Genomic DNA, 14,149 nt, shown 5'->3' with positions numbered 1-14,149 from the left:
TCAGCCTCCTGAGTAGCTAGGATGACAGGCGTGAGCCGCCAGCTCCTTTGTTTCTCCTTTTAACTATCGAGTGGTCAGGTCACAGGTGGGTCCGGCTGCCTCCCGCGGGGCTGTGCGCGCGGGCCCACCAGCCCGAGTCACAGAGGCGTAAATCAAATCTTCCTCTAGGACAATGACATTAATTATGCTTTTAACACGTTTTACTGCTTTTTTTTTCCCCCTTCACACTTCACGCCACATCTGTGTGAACAATATCTAAAAGATTTATGATTTTCTTTCGTAATTACAGACAAGCAGGCTTCAAACTTATCAAAATACTCGCTGAGCAATCAGCCCATGTCGCATTTTTCTGCCAAAGATTTGGGCTGGGAGCAGCCATTGAAAACAAAAATGTTGAATCAGGACTTGTGTGTGGTGGGGGTGGGGGAGAAATCCCACAAATAATTTGCCTGTCAAGAAAGACACAAATGGAGCCCGTGCATCTGCACCTCTGCTTCTCCCACCCCCGCCCGCGTGGGGTGCTGGGGGGGGAAGGGCCAGGAAGGGGGGGGCACCGCCAGCACAGGGAGCCCCAAACCCACATCTGACATTTGGGTTCTTGTGTCTGAGATAAAATTTAATGAGAACAAAAAATATGTCTTCCCGATTCCCCTAAGAAATCATTAAAAATATTTTGTTATTCTTAAATGTCTCCGACATGAATTAGAGCGCCTCAAGGCCCATCTGGGCGGGCTGTTTGGTGCAGTAAAGGCTCCCCTTCCTCAGCTCGGTGACAGCTGGGGACAGCGGCCCCCTCCCGCGCCCCCCCCCGCCCCCCGCTTCCGGGAGAGCACTGGGAGTCACACAGAGTGAGCACCAGGCCCAGTGTGACCCAGCGTCTGCAAGAGGGTGACGGGAAAGGAAGGCCTCCAGGAGCCCCCCCCCACGGGGCCGTCACAGCTTTCAGTCCCTGCGTCTCCACTGCCACAGTGTGTGTGTGTGTGTGTGTGTGTGTGTATGTGCGCACGCGCTGGTCCTAGGGTTTGAACTCAGGGCCTGGACGCTGTCCCTGAGCCTCTTTGTGCTCAAGGCTAGCGCTCTAGCACTTGAGCCACAACGTCACTTCCGGTTTTTTTCTATAGTTTATTGGAGATACAAGTCTCAGGGACTTTTCTGACCAGGCTGGCTTTGAACTACGATCCTCAGATCTCAGCCTCCTGAGTGGCTGGGATTATAGGCGTGAGCCACCAGTGCCTGGCTGTACCCGAGACCCCAATGGAGCCCCATGCCTGCAGCAGGCCCAACGCCACACACGCCCTCCCCCGCCACACACGCCCTCCCCCGCCACACACGCCCTCCTCAGCCAAGGCAGCGCTTACGTCACGCAAAAGCAGCACTTAAAAATCCACAACTCAACCGAGCGCTAGGCCCCAGCCACTCAGGACGCTGAGATCTGAGGCTCACAGTTCAAGGCCAGCCCAGGCAGGAAAGTCCATGAGACTCTCATCTCCACTTAACCAGAAGTGAAGCTGTGGTTCAAGTGGTAGAGTGCTAGCCTTGAGCACAAAAGCTCAGAGACAGCGCCTAGGCTCAGAGTTCAAGCCCCTGGACTGGCGCACACTGGCGCATGAGCATGTGTGTGTACACACTCAACATTTCAGTGCCATTCAATACCCCTGAGGCTCTACAATCTCAATGGTCTAGTCCCAGAACATTCTTATTGCCAAAAAATAAAACTCCACATCCACTAAGCAGTCACTTCCCGCCCTTCCCCACCCCAGGCAACTCCGCAGGTCCCCATGGCTGTCACAGGTCCACTGTTCTAGACATTTCCTTTACATGGAATCAAGAGGAATGGGGCATCGGCGACTGCTCTCACAAAGCACTGTGTTTTCTCTCCTGTAGCTACACATGTGGGCGCTTCATTCCTTTTCACGTCTGAGTAATATTCCATTGATGGCGGTGCTACGTATCTGAAAGCCACTCCGCCGCTGATGAACATTTGCCCTGGCTAGTGTGAGCAGTCTTAGCAGACTGTGGCTGCCTGCCTGCCTGCCTGCCTGCCTGGCTGCCTGTAGGTCTGCCTGCCTGCCTGCCTGTCTGTAGGTCTGCCTGCCTGCCTGCCTGTCTGTAGGTCTGCCTGCCTGCCTGTCTGTCTGTGTCTGTCTGTCAGGGCAGCTATGTGCTTCATGCCTTCTCTCAGCATCAAGGTGGGGTTGGCTCTGCCGCTCTGCAGGCAGGTGGGTGCGGCCTCTCCATCGCCTCCTGCTGGCAGAGCACTGGGGCCGATGCCTGCGCCCACGAGAGGGCATTGCAGGAAAGACCCCGTGGGATAACTGGCCAGGTTCTCCTCTGCGGGAGGCAGAGGGCGCCACGGACATCACGCTGGACAGACAAACCCCCTGGCCCGGGGACCTGGCCGCACCCCCGAGCCCAGGCGGCCCAGGCTCTGGCCACGAAGCACTGCACCAACTCAGAGTCCCGTGTTTCTTACCTGGCGCTTCAATTAACTGCTTGTAAACACTCAGAAAAGCCGCCTCCGCCTCCTGACTCCTCTTACTGAGAGCCACCACCTTTGGAAACAAGAGAAAGTGTCATGTGTGTCGCCGCAGGGGCACAAGTCACCCATGGGGGGCGGGGGGGTGTAGCACCAGGCTGCAGTGTGGGGGAGCCCTGTGCCCAGGCTGGGTGACCTCAGGAAAGTCACCCACCCTCTCTGATCTTCAGCATCCTTGGCTACAAAAATGGCATGTGTGTAGACAGTGGACCCACCTCCCAGACCTGGTGTTGGGATTAAAGGGAGTCCAGACAGTGCTAAGCCCAGGAATGGGCAAACAGTGGGCTGTCAATAAGTGGATGGACTGTGAGTGTGAGACACAGTGGATTTCAGAACAGGAAAAAAGGTTCTGCAAGCACCCACTCTGCGTTTAAAACTATGGATTACACCTCTGAGTGATAAGATACAATCTCCACTTTTTCCTGTTTTCTAGACTTCATTTTAATAAGTATTTCATATGAGCAGAGGCACAGAGGTAATCTGTACTTTTGAAGAATATGGCTACCAAAATTCGGGAAAATCTCATCTCCAATGAACCACCAAAGAGCAGGAAGAGGAGCTGTGGCTCAAGAGGTAGAGTGCCAGCCTTGGGCGAAAAGTCTCAGGCACAGCACCCAGGCCCTGAGTTCAAGCCCAGGACTGGCATGCATGCGCACATGCACACACAAATAAATTAATAATGTACTCAGCAAAGTGTTTTCGAAGGCTGGCGTGAGGAACCCCTTCTTCTGTGATAAAATTCAGGCCCTAGATACACCCGCATCAGACACCACGTGGGGGGAGAAGCCCCCCAAAACACCACATGCCCCACAGAGGCTGCAGGTCTGCTGTTACGCCCGATCACAAACTGCCGATTGTAGAATTATCAGACGAAAGTATAACTTCTCACCTCTGGCCTGGGCAACTCAGATCGAGCCTCAGTAGTTGAAGAAGAAAGCTTGCTTCCTTTATTTATCCTTCTTCCCTCCCTCCCTCCCTCTCTCCCCTCCCCATCTCCTGAGGTGTGGGGGGGAATCTCCCAGCCTTCTTATAAGATCGCATTTAAATTGCTTGTCACTGAAAACAAAGGCCACCGCTCATTTGTAATTCCGCAGCCACCTGAACGCGCCGCCTGTGTTCCTCTAAGTAGCCACGCACTGAAGCACAAAGATCATTTTTTTCTATTGTTAAAATTGTATAAGCCAGGGCTTTTTTTTCTTTTGCAGTGAATACACAATTTCCTGCACTTCCGAGGGCTCCGGCATACAAGGCACGGGAGGCTTTCTTTCATGCCTTACAAACAAATTTTGCTTTGGGATACTAAGGGGAAAAAGAGAGGAAGAAAGCAGCCACGGATGGACAGGATGAAGGGCGGAGGCCGGGAGGCCAGGCCAGGCCAGGCGCCGCTTCCTGCCACGCGGGGGGTGAGCTGGAGGAGGAGGCTGGACAGTAGAGTCACGATTATGGCACCGGGAAGCCACCGCTGCTTTGGGGTGCTGGGGGGGTACCCCGAGTGTGGCTCTGTGCCGACGTGCATGAAGCGCTGGGCAGGGGAGCCCACGCTGTCCTTGAGGCTGTGGCCAGAGGTGGCCCGGGCCGCACGTGTCACCTTCTAGCCACGAGCCTCCAAAAACCACCCCCCACTGCATAAAATTACAATCATAATACCTTCCAATTTTAATCTACAGCTTTTTATAGCGTACAAAGACTTTTCATGAGAACGAATCCATCTGACCCTCCAAATGCACCCCAAAAGGGCGGGCTTCTGGTGACAGCGCCTCTATGTCCCACGGCACCAGCGGAGGCCGGCCGAGGCCTGCGGAGGCCGGGTGGAAAAGGCAGGTGGGAGAGGTCTTTGGGCTAACCCTCCAGCCCCCGTGGCAGGAAACGGAAGGCTGGGGTTCACGTGACCTTATCTCCCAAAGCGAGTGAACGGCTTCCCAGCGGTGAGTCAGGAGTGCCCATGTCCTCACCTCTTCTGGGGCTGTGTTTTGGGACACTATCAATCAAATCCCACCAAGCTGCTAGGCGCTGGTGGCTCACGCCTGTAATCCCAGCAACTCAGGTGGCTGAGATCTGATGATCCAAGTTCAAAGCCAGCCCAGGCAAACAAAATCTGAAAGACCTATTTTTTTATTTTTTGGAGCCAGTTCTGGGGCTTGAACTCAGGGCCTGGGCACTGTCCCTGAGCTTTTTTTTTGCTCAAGGCTAGCACTACCACTTGAGCCACAGCTCTGGTGTTTTTTTTTTTTGTTTGTTTGTTTTGTTTTTGATGGCTAATTGGAGATGAGAGTCTCATGGATTTTTCTGTCCAGACTAGCTTCAAACCGAGATCCTCAGATCTCAGCCTCCTGAGTAGCTAGGATGACAGGCATGAGCCACTGGTGCTCAGCTTATCTGAGCAACTCTTATCTTCAACTAACTGACAAAAAGCCATAAGTGGACGTGTGGCTCAAGTGGAGAGTGCCACCCTTGAGTGAAAAAGCCAAACAATAGCAGAAGCCCTGAGTTCAAGTCCCAGCACTGGCACCAGTAAAACCAGCCCTACAGCTGTGCCACTGAGGAAGATGAGTGTGGGTTTCAGCCAAGAGCAACGTATCATCTTGCTGAGATTAGTCCCCCTTCCATGAGGCCGGTGTGGGCCCGTGGGCTGTCCCCCCCCCCCCCGTGTCTGGGGGCTGATGTGTCCCAGGCTCCCCCTTTCTTGGACCTTTTATATCTTAAAAATATTTCAGCTGTCAAGATCCATCAAGTCATCTACTTCAGACTGGGGCGTTTTGCTTATGTAAATGATAACTCCAGAAAGTTCTGTGGGCATGAAAATATGTGCATATATATCAAGCCAGTATTTAAAAACGAGGAGAGTTCCAAATTGCTCGTTTCTCAGGGGAAATCAGAGGATCTGGCCATCCGGGCCCACGATTCCATCCACGGCCACCTGGAGCTGGCAGGCAGCCATCTGTGGGGACGAGCTGGGTCTGTGTGGACCCAGGACCCCCGCGTCCTCTGGTCCCACCTTGCCTGTACACTCTGCCCCTTAGAGAGAGACTTTTGCGGTCAGGTGGTGAGCAGGTACCCCGGGACTGGGGTGAATGCTGGTCCCGCTGCCTGGACTTCAGGCCCCCAGAGCCTGGACAACTGCTTTTCTAAACAGCCAAGCCCCCCACGAGGCCCCATCCCCCCCCCCAGACCCATGGGTGTGGAACACAGAGCTGATCGAGCTCCTCCAGGCCCCTACACCTCTGGCTGGGAGACCCTGTAGACTGAGGCGCACGCCTGTCATCCCAGCCACTCAGGAGGCTGAGAGCTGAGGATTGAGGTTCAAAGCCAGCCCAGGCAGGAACGTCTGTGAGACTGATCTCCAAAGAGGCAGCACTGTCCTGGGCTGCCCGTGGGATCTCAGCGAGCGCCACCATTGGCTCCCAGTCTCTGTTAAGATGGACCCCGTGCCCTCGGGCCGGCCCTGTCCCCTCTGCAGACCCCCAGGGGACTCGGGGGTGGGGCTGGGGTCTCCTTCCCTCCCCCTCTGAGGCCTGGGAACACCAGACTTTGTCCACGGCAGCTGCCAGGAGCAACAGCAAGACCCACAGAAAGGTGGCTTCTTCCGGTCCCCCAGCACCCCCCCTCCCCCGCCCCCGAGATTCCAAGGGCAGGGAGGGGCCCCGGGATGATTTCTGCCCAACAGGAGACAAATGGACACTGGGCTGGGCCGCTGTCTCCCGGCCCGCTCCCTCCTGCCCATTGCGTAGACTCATTTCTTTGCCTTCCCTGCTAAGATGCACACCGGCACCGGCTCAAGGTGAGAGGACGCAGCGGCTGCGGCTTCCCAGCTTGATAGATGGCGTTTCTGGGCTGGGTCCGTTTCACGCTTGGTGACTCCACAGCAAAGCAATTATCTGTGTGCAATGCATAATGGCCTAATTAATAACTAATGGCAGCTCGGCCTCTGAGCCGTGATTATTCCTCAGCACGCCAACTCCCCCTCCCTTTGGAAACATTCGGAGAGAAAAATATTATTATAATTGACTGGTTACACGGTCACACGTCCCCACGCTGCGCTCGCGGAGGCCTCTGTCCACGCGGCCTCCGCGTGACCTGGCGGAGCGGCGGAACGTCTGTGCACGGAGCTGCTTCTCCAGGCGTCACCGGAGTGCGTGTGCACGTGAGACCAAGGGCTGGCCCACGCCTCACTGCCAAATCCCCGAGGGCTGGGACACAGCAGGGGCCTAATAAAGAATACAGACCAGGCAGGGGTCTGGAGCCCGAGTGCCAGGGTTCGAATCTTGTCTCTGCCACTTAGAACCAGCTGTGTGACTTTTGGGTACTTTGCCACCGCCTAGGTCCACATGGCCACCACTCAGGTCCACCACCCGGGGTCCATGCAGCCACTGCCAAGGTCCACAGGCAACCGCCCAGGGGCCACAGGGCCATCACCCAGGTTCACACGACTGCCACCCAGGCCCATGTCCACCGCCCAAGTCCACGCAGTTATCACCACGAAGGCCTGGGGATTTCATGTAGTCTCCAGCAGGCAACTTGCTCTATAATGGAATTGAGCACGAGGGCTCAAGCCCATTTCACAGACGGGGCAGCTGAGGCTCCCAGAGGAGCCTGGCGGTGGGCAGGGCTGCCACACGCACCTGGGCCTGTGTGACCCTGGCCACGACATTCCCCACCCTCAGGCCAGGTGTACAGGGATCCATGTGTACCCTGTGCCCAGTACCATGCACACCGATGCCCAACAAACACCCACGGCCCGGTGGAAGGGCCGGCCGAGGGCTCCGCCCGGGTCTGTATCTGCTGTTCCAGTAGCTTCCACCTTCCCCACCCACCCAGGACGCAGACGGTGCGCAGAGATCCAGACAGACAGGGCCTGGAGATGGATTGTGCCCTCACCCCGCAGCGCCCCCCAGCGCCCGGGCCTGCCATAATGCAGTCCACTAAGAGACTCATAAACGTCCGGAGCGGAGTGGAGACTCCAGCCTCCGCGGGCCGGCGCGGCTGCCTCGACATGGCTCCGGCAATCACTCTTCCAGCCCAGCCTGCTTGGCCCATTTCTCTACAGGCGGAAAGCTTACAACACTCACACGAGGCCAGAAAGCAATTCATGTCAAAAAGATCAATAATATAAAAATAAAGCATGAGAATTCTAGTTAAAGGCAATGTCATATAAATATGTGGTTCACGTCCATGATTCCAAGATTAAAAAAATCAATCAATAGCCTTCTTTAGATGATGTTATTTCTAATGAGAAATACCCAGAACAGCTGCAAATAACTGCTTAACTGGGGGTAGGAGCATTCATAATTTACTTTATAAGGCACGGGGGGGGGGGGGGGGAGGTGGCTACCGGTGCTTAATTTGGTTGTAATGCGGCATGACAGCTTTACTGGCACTTTGGTGGGAATGGCAGGCAGCTGCTCAGAGCTGGCAAGGCCGAAATCTGCCATAGGCACCTAGGTTATGTGCCCTCGGTGGGGAGGGGGAGGGGGAGAGGAGAAAGACAGAGGCTCACCTTCGAGTCCACCAGCACCCAACTTTTAATTTAGATGTTTTCATGTCTCTCTTCCTCTGAGTAAAAATAAGTTTAAAATAATGACTGTAATAAACGAAGGTAATTAATTGTAGTTTTTTTCCCTTCCCCTTTACTGTCTAGTCAGCTTAATTTTACCTTTTCAACTAATAATGAGAAAATAATTTTTGTGCTCGGAGGGTTAATGATATGTAACTCTGAGAACGGCTAATTGCATGTTGCGATCCATCCATCAACAACTCCATCTGTGCGGCTTGATTATGTTTGCTAAATTATTGCTTTGAATTATCTTTCATGGAGCAACTTTTGTAATTAGCGGGGCTTTTGCTTTGCTCTTTTCTCCATGAGCAAAGACCCTCAAACCGCGGTCACCCAGAGGCGCTGTCCACGGAAGCCACTCCCTGGGCCGGGCCCCATCTACCAAGTGGGGAGCTCAGCAAACGGTGATTTCAGCCACTGAGGCAGGGACAGAAGCGGCCTGGCCACGGCCAGCAGATCGTGTCCCCCAAGACCCAGAAAAGAAAAGAAAACAAAAGAGAAAAGGACTCACACCTGTAAGCCTAGCTACTCAGGAGGCTGAGATCTGAGGCTCATGATTCAAAGCCAGCTCCTGGGAGGAAAGTCTGTGAGACTCTGACTCTCTCTCTCTCTCTTCCTCTGTCAGTTGTGGGGCTTGAACTCGGGGCCTGGGTGCTGTCCCTGAGCTCTTCCAAATCAAGGCAAGTACTCTACCACTTTGAGCTGCCACGCCACTTCTGGTTTTCTGGGGGTTAACTGGAAAAGAGTCTCATGGACTTTCCTGCCCGGGCTGGCTTTGAACCTTGATCCTCAGATCTCAGCCTCCTGAGTAGCTAGGATTATAGTCATGAGCCATGGGCACCTGGCATCTGTGAGACTCTTACTGCTAATGAATTACCAAAAAGCTGGAAGTAGCACTATGGCCCAAGTGGTAGAGTGCCACAGTTCTCAGCAAAAAGAGTTCAGGGACAGCGCCCAAGCCCTAAGTTCAAGCCCCGGGACCAACACAAAATAAGTAAGTAAATAAATGCATACACTGGAAATCCTATTTGGGCTCTATGGTGAGGTGCTGTGGCTGAGCGCCTGCCGGGGGCCCGCAGCTGGCCGGGCTGCGGCGGTCCGCCCGGGGGGAAGCAGGGCTTTGGGACAGCCTTCCAGAAAGTGTAGTCTTTTTGATAGGTTCTGGAGAGGATGGAAGGCCTCAGAAGAAAATTAGCGGGGTTCCCTGAAGACCCCCCAGCTATTAACAGGGTGTGTGTCATAGACCGCACAGGTTTTAGGGGAAGCCTCTGGCTTTGTGGTTCCCATCAGTGCTAGCAGGGTGTGCTTACTGAGCACCATTTAACAAGGTGCACCTGTTGAGTACCAACTGGATACCAAGCACTTAGCACCTGCCACGGACCTATAAAGTACGTAAAGTCCTCACTTTGTGGCCCAGAAGGGGAGCTGAGGTTCAGAGAGGTTGCGGAAAGCCCGTTAGGCCACACAACTAGCTTGAGGATCAGGGCTGAGACTCGAATCTTCCCCAGGCCAGAGTCTGCGCTGTGTGCGCGTTTGGCTACTCAACTCTTCTACTGAAAGCTTCAACGGCCACAGAAGACACCTCTTTTCTTTTCTTTTCCCTCCCCCCTCCCTCTCTCCCTCTCTCTCTTCCTGATAAAAAGCCCTGAGTTGGGGCCAGGAGTAAGGCTCACACCTGTAATCCCCACTACTTGGGAGGTGGAAATAGGATTGTGATATGAGGCCAGTCCAGACAAAGCTAGGGAGACCCCATCCCAAAGCAAAAAAAGGGCTGGGAGCATGGCTCAAGAGGTACGGCACCTGCCTAGTAAATGTGAGACTCTAAGTTCCAGCCTCAGTACTCAGAAAACAACAAATGAAAAACAACCCTGAGTCCGGAAACGGAGGGCACCAGGCCAGCCACAGCAGAAGCCGCATGAACCAGGCGGGGGGCCCTGAAGACAGGAAGAGTGTGCCGAGACTGCTGGAGGGCACGCCGGCACTCGAACACCCTCTTACCATGGCTTCCCTCTTCCTCTGTCTCCACTCTGTGAAGAGGAATAACAACCACCCACTACGCAGAGGAGGAACCGGAGGCACAGAGACTGCAAGCGACCTGCCCAAGCTCACACAGCAGGGGCAGGGCACACAGCCTTCAAAGCTGTCGAGTGAGTGCTGGCATGGATCAGGTCTGCCCATCGACTTGGAAACTGAGGCCCATCCTTCCTCGACCTAGCACAAGCCAGAACTTCTTTTACAAATGGAAAGCCAGGAAAACCCACTGCTGATATTCTCTGCTCCTGAGTCCTTCACACCCAAAGGAACCAAGTTGGCAGCAATGTCAATAAACAAACACACTAGTTCCGTGGTAAGAAAAAAAAAGGCTGAACAACAATGGACACCAGTGCCCTGCCTGTAATCGCAGCTTCTCAAGGAGGTTGAAATCTGAGAATCACAGCTCAAAGCCAGCCTGGGCAGGAAAGTCCGTGAGATTCTTATTTCCACTTTACTAGCAAAAAGACAGAGCCAAGGTCATGTGAGGCCTGGGGGAGTGGTGGGATTTGAACCCCTCCCACCAAGATCTGAGAGGGGTCAGGACTCTGATCCGGTCTGAGCCAGATCTGGGGGTGGCCCCGGAGAAGCGCCCTGAGATGGAGCCCGGCAGCTCCAGACCCAGTGGAGCTCCAGATCCCGGCCTCCCTCCAGCTGGGCCAGGTGAGTGGAAGGGACAATGCGGGGGATGAGGAGCCCCGCCCCTCAGGTCATCTTGCAAAAGTGGGAGGATGTGGGGCTGACCCCAGAATCACAGGGGCTCGGGTCTTACCTCGGCTTGGAAGCTTTTTAACACAGGAGCCACCATCTCTCTGATTTCCTGAAAAAAGAAATCAGCAAAGAGTTCACACGGGCCAGGAGGGCAGCTCTGGTCCCGGAGGGCCGTCCCCTACACTCTGTGGGGATTCATCAGGGACACACGCGTGAGCACGCACACGCGCACACATGCATTCACACATGCATATGCACACAGCCCAACCTGCAGGACCTTTTCAGAACCTTTACTGCACTGCACTCTGGGAATTTCTGGCATGAGAGGACCCAGGTTTCCCAGCTGGCCTGGCTGATGCGAAAGCTGTGATCCCTGCTATTTGGGAGGTGGAGATAGGAGGATCGTGGTCTGAGGCCAGCCCAGACAAACCTAGTGGGAAGGACTCAGGGTGTGCTCGGGAAACAGTGCTGGGCAGAGTCCCTGTCCCACGGAGGCTGCCTCCCCTGTCCCTCACAGCAGGGCCCCTCCATCTGCCCCCTTCCTCTGCAGTGGGCTCTCGTTTCTGTGCATGCATCTGGCCCTCGGCCCAGCAGTGCTCCCCACGGAGGACCAAACCCCTGCGAAGCTGTGGTCTTCAGAACCCTGCGGGGCCCCATGACACTAGTTTTCTTTGAGAACCACTCCAGACCTGGCCAGGGGCATAGCCCACAGGAGGAGGAGCTGGGGCAGAGGGAGAGGAGGAGGAGAGGAGGGGGAGAGGAAAGGAAGGGGGGAGGAGAGGAGGATGCCTGAGGAAGGGGGGGGAGAAACCCCAGGATTACGAAAACATGCTGCCCTGGGGTCATGAGGAGGGAATGGGGGATGGGGTATGTGTGATCATGTCGCCACCAGATGCCCATGCAGGAGGCGGCCAGACTGGGCATAAGAGGAGCTGGAGCTGATAACTCCAAAAGGGATGGGTGGGCGGCGTGGGGCCGCGAGAGGCGCCCCACAGACCCCAGGGACGCAGGTGTCACCATCTGGTGGGTGAAATCCAACGCCACGTGCAGGCCTGGAAGACTCAGAGCAAAGCAGCACCCGTGGCGGGCGTGGCCGGAGGGAGGCAGAGGCTCCGAGGCTGCGGCTCACGGTCATGCAGCTGAACCCGAACCCAGGCCGCCTGGCTCCCCGCAAATCTCTTCTCAACTGCAAGTGAGCACAGGAGGCTCCGGGGGCCACGGGGCGGGAGAGCCTGACAGCCATCTCAGGGAGCCCCCCCAGGAGGGGGCGCAGGCCCGCGCGGCAGGTGAGGGGCACCAAGCAGATGATGCTCTTAAATAAAGCACTGGCACCATTCTCCCATCAGGAGACGCGAGTTCCAAAAATGAGCATTTTCAGAGCCGTGACTATAATAGGAGTGGAAACTTATTCCTCCTAATTGCATAATTATGTAGTATTAAAATTATATAAGTCAAACTTGGAGCCTTAAAACCTGGCCTAGATTCTCTCATTACCTGGAGCCCCCCCACCCCCCGGGGGGGGGAGGGGAGTTGGGGGGGAAGGAGGGAGGGGGAGGGGCTCAAGTTCCCTGTGTTGGGGAAAAGAAGATGAGACTGAGGGTCTGAGCAGGCGAGAAAGGGGGGGGCAGGGGAGGGAGAGAGAGGAGGGTGTGTGGATCAGTGCCTAATCCAGAGATGCTCCCAGAGATGGGAGAGCCAGCGGCAGTCTCGATCTTGGGAGAAGGGACATTCTAACTTGGAAGCTGTGATCAGTTTAAAAGGGAAGGCGTGGTGGGGGTGGCTGCGTCCTCTCTGAGGACGGGGCGGGGCTCTGATCGGAGCGTCAGCCCTGTCTTCCAGGCATGCCCTCTAGACTCATTCTTCCCCAGTCCCAGCCCACCTTGCCCGCAGCCCGTGCCCGCGGCGCCTGCCCGGGGTCGGTTTGCCTCTTGTCTGTGCCGAGTCCCTGCAGGGTTGTTATGCACAGTCCAAGCCTCATTTTCCTCCCGTGTTTATAGCCATTTTTTGTTTTGATTTGGGAGGGGATGGGGGCGGGCTGGAGGAAGGAAGAACACGCTCCTCCCTTCACCTCTGCGAAGCACAAGCGTGTGGGTGCTTGTCTGTCCCTCTGGGGGCCAGGCCATTATGGGGCCACTCCATGGCACCCCAGAAAGAGGGCTGGGGCCAGCTGGGAGGGAGGGAGGCACCGAGGGGCGGGACAGGTGGATTTCTAGGCAGTGGGGGGGTGGGGGAGTCTCTAGCTGCTATTCTCCAGACCCTGACAGAAAAGCAAAATAAAACCTAATCAACCAGGCTGTGGGGGCCAAGCATTCATTCCTGGTCCCCCGCCCCCCCACAATGGCTTTCACAGAGCAAGGATCTGTCTGATGTTAGCCCGTGCCGAGTTCCCAGAACGGAAAAAAACGCGGCCTGGGGCTGTCATTTTTCTTTGTGGCTAATTAGCTTCTTTTCTTCTTAAGTCACTTGTGTCTATAGTTTTCAAAATCCAGTTGGAGCGAGGGGAAATTTGCATGCCCACAGAGTTAATTCCATAAGCAGCAAACACGCCGTACCTTAGGTACATTTTTCTTAAATTCCCATCGGAGTTGGATTAAATGTTTCTGAGAAGGCTTGCTCTCCCCCCGCCGCGCGGCTCGACGCCACGGAATTAAGTTCCTTCTGCAACAAGGGGAAAAAAAGGGAAAGAAAAGAAAAGAGAGAAAAAAGAAAACTATTTTCCCCTTTTCCTTTTTTATTTTAAATCCTCATTAAAAAAAGAAGAAGCAGCATTCGGAACAAGTTTCTATAACTCACAAAGCTGAGAAAAGGCCAACTACAGACGCTCCTAGCACAATAGCACAAAGATACCATTTGCAAAACCGGAGAGGTAACTAGGAAAGGAAACACAACCCAGGATGGCTTTGTTTTTTCTTCCTCGCATTGGAAGTTGGGTCAGATTAATAATCTCCCGGAAAGTTGGGTAGAGTTGGTTCTTTCCCCCCCCATCTCCCCCCGCCCTTGTCCCCACCCCACCTCTTCCATTTCCAGAGTGATGACATAAGCTTGTCAGGAACTAAAGAAAACATCTCCAAACCGTGTCAAAATAGTAAAGCACGGCATATTGTGCGGGCAGATTATGGCGTAAGGCGCGGCTGTCGACAGCTTTCATATATCAGACGTGGGAACCGCGCCAGCCGGAACTGGCTCACTTAAAGGTTCATAAATACGCCTCTTAAGATATAGATGGCTTTTTAATTTCCGTAGATTTTGGAAAAATGAAGGCACCAGTAAGAAGCCGGCTGACCTTCTGTGTACCCGGCAGTAAATCATGGAAGGTTCTA

At 54.7% G+C, this 14,149-nt stretch overlaps 1 protein-coding gene across 1 annotated transcript in view; it reads right to left on the bottom strand.

Moving 5' to 3' along the window:
- The window catches only part of Cux2 (cut like homeobox 2), a 40,883-nt gene extending 27,407 nt beyond the window's left edge, over positions 1 to 13,476 (bottom strand). The window contains exons 1-3 of the mRNA XM_042669030.1: positions 13,382 to 13,476; positions 10,891 to 10,938; positions 2,474 to 2,552 (exon numbers count right to left, since the gene is read on the bottom strand). Coding sequence (XP_042524964.1) covers positions 2,474 to 2,552; positions 10,891 to 10,926 — 115 coding nt within the window. The 5' untranslated portion in view covers positions 10,927 to 10,938; positions 13,382 to 13,476. The remainder of the gene's footprint in view (positions 1 to 2,473; positions 2,553 to 10,890; positions 10,939 to 13,381) is intronic.
- Between the last annotated feature and the right edge of the window lie 673 nt (positions 13,477 to 14,149).

The sequence above is a fragment of the Dipodomys spectabilis genome, unplaced genomic scaffold (assembly GCF_019054845.1).
Source record: "Dipodomys spectabilis isolate Male_0828 unplaced genomic scaffold, ASM1905484v1 ptg000480l, whole genome shotgun sequence".
NCBI classification, from domain to species: Eukaryota; Metazoa; Chordata; class Mammalia; order Rodentia; family Heteromyidae; genus Dipodomys; species Dipodomys spectabilis.
This window is presented reverse-complemented; position numbering and strand designations above follow the sequence as displayed.